Below are 8,779 nucleotides of genomic sequence, written 5' to 3'. Positions count from 1 at the left end.
AAAACTACAATATTTATCATGTTAAATGAGTGAAAATATTAAAGAGCTTCCAAATAAGTTAAAAAAGTATTAGGCTAGCCTACGTTAGTTTTTTGGTAAGGGGACAGGTTTCATCATACATGCATCTCGATTACTGCATTCTTTTAATAAACTGGGCCAAGGCCCCATTGCAATCTCGCCATCCACATCTTGGGTTGGGTTATTGACTGTAAAGTCAAATAAACAAATTAAAATTGAAAATACAGCATGGTGAGATAATGAAGAAATTTTGCGAAAACTCCAACCAGCAACTTTGGCACTGCATCATTTCTTGGTCTTTTTAGGGGACAAAGTGTTTGGTGTCATCCAGGTTGTAGTAACTATACAAGTCATTAACATTGTAAAACAAGAGTACAGTACTGTCAATACCGTACTAGATTATTGCTGTGAAGGATATGGATTCCAAGAATAAGATCGTTTTCAAATGACGTCATACAGATCTTGGTTTAGGTTCACATTCCTGATAGATACATTCTAGGCTGTATATGATTAATAGCTTACATATTATTTCTTAATAACTTTCATGTGCTTTTAAGTAACCAAAATTGCCAGAGGTAGATTTCAATAAATATCATAAGAATAAAGATTTCTATTTACAAGCAGGCCTACTCTGCAATATTTCTTTGACTAACTAGTTAGAGTACTGTAGACACAAAGATATTGCTACCATGAATTACAAAGAATTTATCTACGATAGTTATGGCAGCACAGTGACATTTTCTAGGGTGGCAGCAAAACAGCAGTATAGGCTTATTCAGCTGGGCATGACAATGTCTCATCTCTTCCCAGACAGCAAAAAGTGACGAATTTTGTTGTCTGGGTAGACACTATCCTGACCTATTTCTCCACCTTTTTCCGCAAAAACAAAGCTCGGTTTATCAAATCAGAAAAAAATTGAGTACGATATTGTAGAAGTCAAACAAAAGTTTTCCAACTCTACTTCATTGTTAGCCAAAACCACACAAAAACCTTCAATTGATAGCTGCCATCACTGTGAGAAAGTAAAAAGACACCCACACAAATCTTTTTCTTGCGAAACAACTTGTGTTCTTTGAGGCATAACCGCAATGAAAGTAGTGTTTCTTTATTATCTTTCCAAAAAGACACTGTCCAATGTCCATCCACAGTAATTTAAGTAAACATGTTGCGTCGCTCTATCTTCGTCAAAGAGAAAGAAGAAACAAATGTAAGGAGACACAGAAACCCAATATGCCCTTTCTCCTTACAGTTTTAATGGCAGAAGTAACGCGTTTGTCTGAGTCATGCAGGCAAGTCATTTTGTTCATCGGACTAGCAGGGTGGCCAATTTGGCTTTTTTGAAGCCAGATTTTGAGAATCTGGCTGTTTTTCAACTCCCTTGGCTTATTTTTTTTAAATAAAAAAAGCCAGAAAAATTAGGCTTTTTCTGGCTTTTTTTCATGTTTTATCGATTTTTTGTCAACTTAATAAAAAGCCAACATAATTTTGGCTTTTTTTTGGCTTAATTTTACCTTTCCCGTTTTTTTTAGAAAAAAATTCAGTCCGCGTCAATCGGAGCAGTGATTTCTAACTTATATTTGGTTGCAGTGTCCGACCGAATGTCGTTTTGAAGCCGAAACTAGAAAATTTTCTAGTTGCTTGTCTTTTCATTAACTATGTTTCTGCGTTGTCGCTGAAATCAAAGTTCGGTGGGACACTATTTGGTTGTGCACTTTTTATATGTGTATGTTTAATGAATACTAATTGGCTTTTTCTTGGTTGTTTCAGCTATTTTATACTGGCTTTTTCAGCTATTTTCTTCTGGCTTTTTTTAGGCTTTTTTTGTGACTAGGTCTGGCTTTTTTTGGTGAAGACAGGTTGGCAACCCTGCGGACTAGTAAAAACATAACATTCAAGAACACTGCAACTTCGAACAAAAGTTAGGCATGATTTCTGATTCGCATTCAACAATCCATTTCACTGCTAATCATTCTTCAAGGAGATCAAAACAAAAATCTTTTACATTCATTGCATGTAGCCTACCGGTAGCCATAAAAATTACAGAGAAAATAATTGCAAACATTTTACCCCACTTAAATGCGGTTCCTGGCGTTTTTTGAAAATCTTTCTCAGGGAGAAAATTTTAAAAAATGCAAAAATAAAATAAAAAAGAATGTTTCCAAACATTTAGCAACAAATTATTAGCATCATGTTCAGCGAAACCAAAACTGTGGCAGCAGCTTTCCATCCTGCAGGGTCATTTTAACCGGTACCCGTACCCCTCCCTCCGTCCGGCCGTGAGGCCCACGGCTGAGTAGTGAGTATGTAAGGCCGTATTAAATTATGTAAGGCCGTGTTTACTGTTTTCCAAACACCAGACTATATGGGGTCTACCTCTGCCTATATGATAGGGAGTAGGGACCTTCTTTTTGTAAAAAAATTTGCTCGCTCAACCACATTTCGTTTACCTCGGCGATATTCAGCATGGGCTACTTGGGGAATTAAGACCTAGGTAGGGCTACCGTATGTCCTCTTTTAAGAGGATTTGTCCTCTTTTTTGAAGAAAAATAAATTGTCCTCCGAGGACACCTCAAAATGCTCAAATGTCCTCTTTTTTTACAATTTCAGTTTTCTTGCTCATATTTTCAACAGGATTTTATTGTTTTTATGTAACTTTTTCGCAATTCCCAACCATTTCTGTACCAATGCAACATGCTGAATTATAGATTTTCAAAAAAACATTGGCGTACGGTACTATTTGATATGTTGTTCTAAACAATCCTAGAAGTTCGTTGAAACACTACCGGTAGGCTACATTGCTTTGCGATTGTCGTAGGTAGCCAAATCGTGGTCAGCGAAGAGTGCGAGCGGAACTGCAAATCCACTTGTGAGGGAATTTCCTAATTTGAGGAGATCTGATCAACAAATTTATGAAAAAGAACAATTGGACAAACTAAAAAAAATTGAGAAAATCAAGAAATGAATAAATCACAAAGAAATAAAACAATAAAAAGCGCAAAAACTTGCAAAAGAGTTTGACATGTTTACATTTTAAGGTTCTCACACTTTTACAACAAATTATTGTTTTACTCAGATCTATTTTATATTAATTCAGCGCTTGTAGACGTTGCTGATTACCAACTTAATAGTTTGGATTGCAATGCATAATATATAACCTATTTCAAAATATATCGTGCGTGACATGGATAGCCTACTTAGCCTACAATGTATAGCCTAATGAATTTGATGTGATGTAGCCACAATGGTACAAGGAAGAAATCAGCCTTTTAGTTGAGTCTGTCCGTAGCATCTCATTATCAGCTGCAGGCTATAGCAACTTCAATTGTATTTCGTGCAAGTAATTTTATGATTCCGTTAAAGCTGATCCTTTTTTTTCCGAAAAAAGTTAAGGCATGGCTACCTGCAGATATTGCCTGATTTGTCACATTTTTATTGCATTATCACATCACATTTTTATTTTGTCACACAAATCTAACAAATCGGCTTGCGAAAAACAAATTTGTCTGGTTTTTTTGTGTCTTTTTTTGCTGTAACTTTTACTGCATAGCCTACGTCTGTAATTATCCAAAAAAATGTAAAAAATTCTTCATACGTAACATTCTATTCTACGTATTTTACTCGCTGGCGAAACGTGTCCTCTTTTTAGGCGATGAAAATATGGTAGGCCTAACCTAGGGGAGTGAAATTTTTTTTGTGTCTCAAAAAAAAACAAAATGAGACTGAAAGAGAAACCTTTTATTTTGTCTGCTGCAAAAAATAGTAGCCTAACGGCTAGCCTATACATGATTCAGGAAATGTTCGTTTTTTGACACTACCTGCCTGGACAATGAACCATCGTCGCTTGGCCCACCGTAGCATTTAGTCGACGTAGTATGTGGGTCATGTGTCATAGCCTACTGCGTAGCCGGCTTTGTTTTATGACCATGGTGCTTTCTACTTAAATAAACGTCTGTGAATAGGCTAGTATGTTGAAACCGCTTTGAGTGGTCTGTCATTTCCATCGTGCAGTTGGAAAACTTTCAGTTTCGATTGTGTTCTAATGCTTCATGCGTGCTAATTCAAAATAATTCTACTTTTACAAGGCTTTGAACCACTGACGCAAGTTCGGTAACCGAAATTGCGTCAGTGGAGTTTTCCTTATTGCTTGCAAATTATTTCATCGACTCGGTGTCGCTGAATGGAGAGTTGTCTTGAAAGTTTGCTGTGCAACCGACCAACTCGAAAGAATTATAGTTGCTTAACTTGGTCATTTATGCTAAATTGTCTTCAAAACAAGGCACAATGCTATATTTGGAAAGCCTTATCTTTGAATGGAAACTGTCACTGTCAGCAGGCTACTGACATAGGTTGCTCTTTACAGGATTCACCTCCTCATGGACCTTCACACATTTTGCATAACAATTCTTTGATCCTTTCTCAGGATTTAGTTTTAATTAAGTACCCTATCGACTAAAGCATTACCGTAAGTCTTTAATGGATATGTGTTCCAAAAAGACGTAACTGCAACTCAGCACGTAATAGGCTAATTTGTATTAGGTTGATGCAGTTGCGTTGCTTTACTATTCGGCGCTCTTGGGCAATTGGGCTCCTATTGAAGAAGCTACTGTCTGCTTTTTTGTGCTGCAAGATCAACATTAGGCCTGCGTTCGTAGAAAAAGATATGATACTTTACAAAAGTTATTTTTAAATCGGACTTTTAGCATGCAGAAAATTATTTTTGGCTTCATTATTTTATAAACTATTAAGTTGGATTCCCGAAACAAAAAGACTTAATATTGGAGCCATGAGTTCAAATAATATACAATGAAAACCTTATCTGACATCTGATGCAAATAAATAAACGTAACAACTGTGGCTATTGATAATAGCACAATAAATAAAAACTTTTGCAAATAACTTTTACTATACAGTGCATCAATCGCGTGACTGGCATTGTTCTTGAGTTGCCTACATTTCGGGAATGAGTCTTTCCTACTCTTCAATTCCATCGCTTCTCGCATAAGACGTAGTATGCAACATTGCATGCAATGTTGTAGCTGAGCAAGTTCTCAAACTGCATGACTGCGCAATTTTCCCCCTGTGCACCATAGGGTTCTCCTTTTTTCCACAAAGCTACGTCATCCGATTCAACATTATCGCCAGTCACCCATTTCCAAGTTCCCTCAATATCGATATCATTCATTCCAATGTAAACGTTGCGTTGGAGCTTGAAAACGTTCTTGATGATTCTGAACACAGCAAGAATATGAACAGGTTGCCTAATAATAACGATGTAGGTCTACAATAAGGTTTCTAAAACAACCCAAAATAAATGAAATCAAGCTACTTTATGTAGCCTTATTTTGAAGCAAATTTTCTACAACAAAAAAGCGATAATGTGTAAGTGGTCTGCATTAATCCGACCTTGAAAATATATCATGAATAAAGTTACATTTTTAGGTTTTAACCCATTCATGGCCGGTGTCCTTTTAAAAGGACATCGTTTTGAATGCATCAGTATTGCATCATCTTATTTTGATTGAATCATTTTGGACTTGCTAGTAGTTGTTTAGGGTCTGTTTTGGAAGGTGTTGATAAATATTTGCAAACAAAGTACTTTTTCTGAATTTTGTGAAAGTTTGAAAATTGTTGAAAAATGAGAAGAGCCCGATAAAGTGAAGTGAGGAGGAACATGTATGTTTTATTGCCTATTGGTAATAGATATGAATTATGTTTCTTCATAGTTTGATACTCTGTAATATTGTGCTTCCTACTACACTCTAATTTGTGTAAGGTTTTGCTTCTTTTATTTGTTTATTTTGCTTTATATTTATTGTTGCCTTTTAAAAGGACACCGGCCACATGGCCACATTTTTTTGGTTGTTTGTAACACTGTCAAAGAATATTGAACATCGTGTAAAAGCAGCACATTGTGCCTATGGAAGACTTAACCATCGTGTTTTCAACAACCATGCTATATTTATCCGCACAAAAATTATGGTCCTCCGGGCAGTCGTTCTATCCACTCTTCTCTATGCTTGTGAAACCTGGACATTATACCGCCGTTACATCAAAAGTCTTGAAAATTTTCAGCAGAGGAAACTGGGTCAAATGCTAGGCACTCGTTGGGAAGATTGTCTCACCAAAGATGCAATCCTTGATCGCGCTAGGTTGCCCAGTTCAGAAGTCACCATATTGCAACACTGCCTTCGCTGGACAGGACATGTCATGAGAAGGAACAACGAGGAGGGACAACTAGAGACAGGAAACCCCCCTCCAGAAGACCAAAAATGAGATAGAAAGATTAGCTGAAAGTCTCCCTCAACCATGCAAACATTGATCTGGATTCATGGGAAAACCTTGCTAGTGACAGATTACTCTGCAGAAAAAGATCTAAGGAAGGCACGGAAATTTTCGAAAAAAAGGGATACAAAAAGCCCAAGAAAAACGAACACTAGAAAAGTTAAAACTACCACGTCCCTCCCTCCATACAATCCTTACCCCTCATACAATGTGACTTTTGCCCACGTCTTTTCCATCATACACTGGCCTCCAAAGCCATATATGACATCACCATCCAAAGCCAAATTCGATTTGATGACGAAACCAATGCTCAGACACGAGCTGGAGCCGACGACTGTCAGTGGCGTATCGCTATGGTTTGTGCCGCCCGCGGTGGACCATGATTTTACACCCCTGAACGCGTGAAGTAGGAACCAGCAAATAGAATACGAGTCAAATCCATTTCAAAAAAGATTTTGACTATGCTTTTTCGTTTACGTTTAAAAATATTCTACTGCCACAAGCTTACGACCGAGGGGGAGACTGCCCACTGGGGGGGACACCCCCCCACTAGCTACGCCGATGGTTACCGTGAATATAATATGTTCATACAATAACTTTGAAACGTCCTTCAAGTAAGATCTGACAAATTTCTACCGAAACAAACACCTTCTTATGTTAAGGTATCGCGAGATTTACATTTGACTATGTGGCCGGTGTCCTTTTAAAAGGCAAACAAAAAAATGCATGAAAAAAGTAAAAATCATCAAATTTTTTTAAACTAATTCAAAAGTTATGACAATACAACTTTGTGGCTGAAATATTTCCTAAAAAGAGCAACGGGAACTTGTGGCGGCTTTTAATGGGTTAAGGGGGGAAGAATGGTCGCCCCATTTACCCCCTTTAGATCCGCTACTGTGTTAAACTAATATAGAGTCACAAACGTTTGGAAACTATTTACAGTTAATCAAAGCCATTATTGCTGAGAACTTAATTTTGGCAAAGTTTTGTTAGCATTCCCGATCCCCAAAACAAGACATAGCTACATAGCAACATAGCTTTTGAGAAAAGTCTAATCTATAAGGTAAAATCATGGATGGAAGAAATAATTTTCTTCTAAAAGCAGGAGTTGTTTTTACAACAAAAGTTGAATAACTTATTGCGAAAAATATGTGGTAGGCTATTTTCTTCAACTTTTTCACTTCCAAAATCATTCCAGCCTGTGTCCAAAGGTTATCTTTTGTTGACCATACGCTATTGATCGTACAACCCTCAGCCAGTGATCAAAAGCTAACGATACTCTAGTCTAGAATAGATGAGTTATGCTTCTTTCGTGACAAATAAAAACTTGTTCCGGCATTACCAAATAGGCCAACTGATTTATGTTTTTAAAGTTCAAACGAAGTTCTTTGTCGCACTTGGGTTTGTGCAATGAAGTCGGCCAAAATTTGCAATTTTGTCAAAATAGCGTTCATTCCTCTTCACAAACGATTATGAAAACAGAGCTTGTAATATAACTAATTTAATTTACCTAATTTAATTTACCTTCTGTGATCTGATTTACCTTCTGGTTCCCATATCTTGGATGCCGTAAACAGCCAAGTCAGCTCCACTTTCTTTGCAAAGATCCCTGCTTGCTGCGTAGTCTTGAGCAGATGTGAATATTTTGTATTGGTAGCCGTCAGCCAATCCAATCCACCCATCATCTAACGCTTGAAATCCAGTTTTAATTGCTAAAAAATGTCAGATCCTCACCAAAACAGTCAATATTTCTAGTCTCGTAAAGCAGCTAGTTATGGTGAAGTAGGTTATGATCAGAGATGGGCAAGATCTCCAGTTTAGGTGATCTTGAAGATCAAGATCATCAAGAATATGTAATCATGAAGATCAAGATCCGATCGATAAAACAACGTGATCTTGATGATCAAGATCACTTTTTCTTATCTTGAAATAATGAAGTTTTTGATCTTTGATTTTGCAAAAAAAATTACTATAAGCAACCTGGTTAAAGGTAGTTGGTATTGCTAACTGTTGCTATTAACTACTCGATTGTTGACTTAAGAATTGTAGTAGCCTAATTTAGTGACGGTGGCTATTAGGCCTATCAATCGTAGTCATAGTTTGCGTAGTGGATAATTACAGTAGCCTACTGATAAAGTCAGAAAATGTGCAATTAGTTTTATGCTTTTTATTTAAAAAAAAAAACACCCTTGAACTGCATTATTTTTCACCAAATTCTTGTCTGGTTCATGTGGGAACGGTTTTATTCGTGTTACTATGCATTTTCAACTTTCACTGGAATATTTCAATGTTTGTTGCACAATTTACACATCTGGCAACCTCGACATTGTTGTTTGCTATCAAAAACGTTCATAGGTTGGCTGTCAGATGAACCGCTCCAAACAAAAATACAAAAGCTATACAATAAAGAGGCAGCATAAGACTTTAAACAATTTTTGATCTGCTCCAAGAGTGTAGGCCCAGTGGCGTAACTACCCAT

General features: G+C 36.9%; 1 protein-coding gene across 1 annotated transcript; it reads right to left on the bottom strand.

Moving 5' to 3' along the window:
• Nucleotides 1-4,996: 4,996 nt before the first annotated feature.
• On the bottom strand, nucleotides 4,997-8,779 carry LOC145781263 (C-type lectin domain family 4 member M-like). The gene is made up of 3 exons (XM_082593072.1): nucleotides 8,776-8,779; nucleotides 7,844-8,012; nucleotides 4,997-5,246 (listed from the first exon to the last, which is right to left on the bottom strand). Exons 1-3 carry the CDS (start codon nucleotides 8,777-8,779, stop codon nucleotides 4,997-4,999), a joined length of 423 nt encoding a protein of 140 aa, XP_082449198.1.

The sequence above is a fragment of the Aplidium turbinatum genome, chromosome 1 (genome assembly GCF_918807975.1).
Source record: "Aplidium turbinatum chromosome 1, kaAplTurb1.1, whole genome shotgun sequence".
NCBI classification, from domain to species: domain Eukaryota; kingdom Metazoa; phylum Chordata; class Ascidiacea; order Aplousobranchia; family Polyclinidae; genus Aplidium; species Aplidium turbinatum.
The sequence above is the reverse complement of the archived record's forward strand: the minus strand, read 5'-3'. Positions and strand labels throughout refer to the sequence as shown.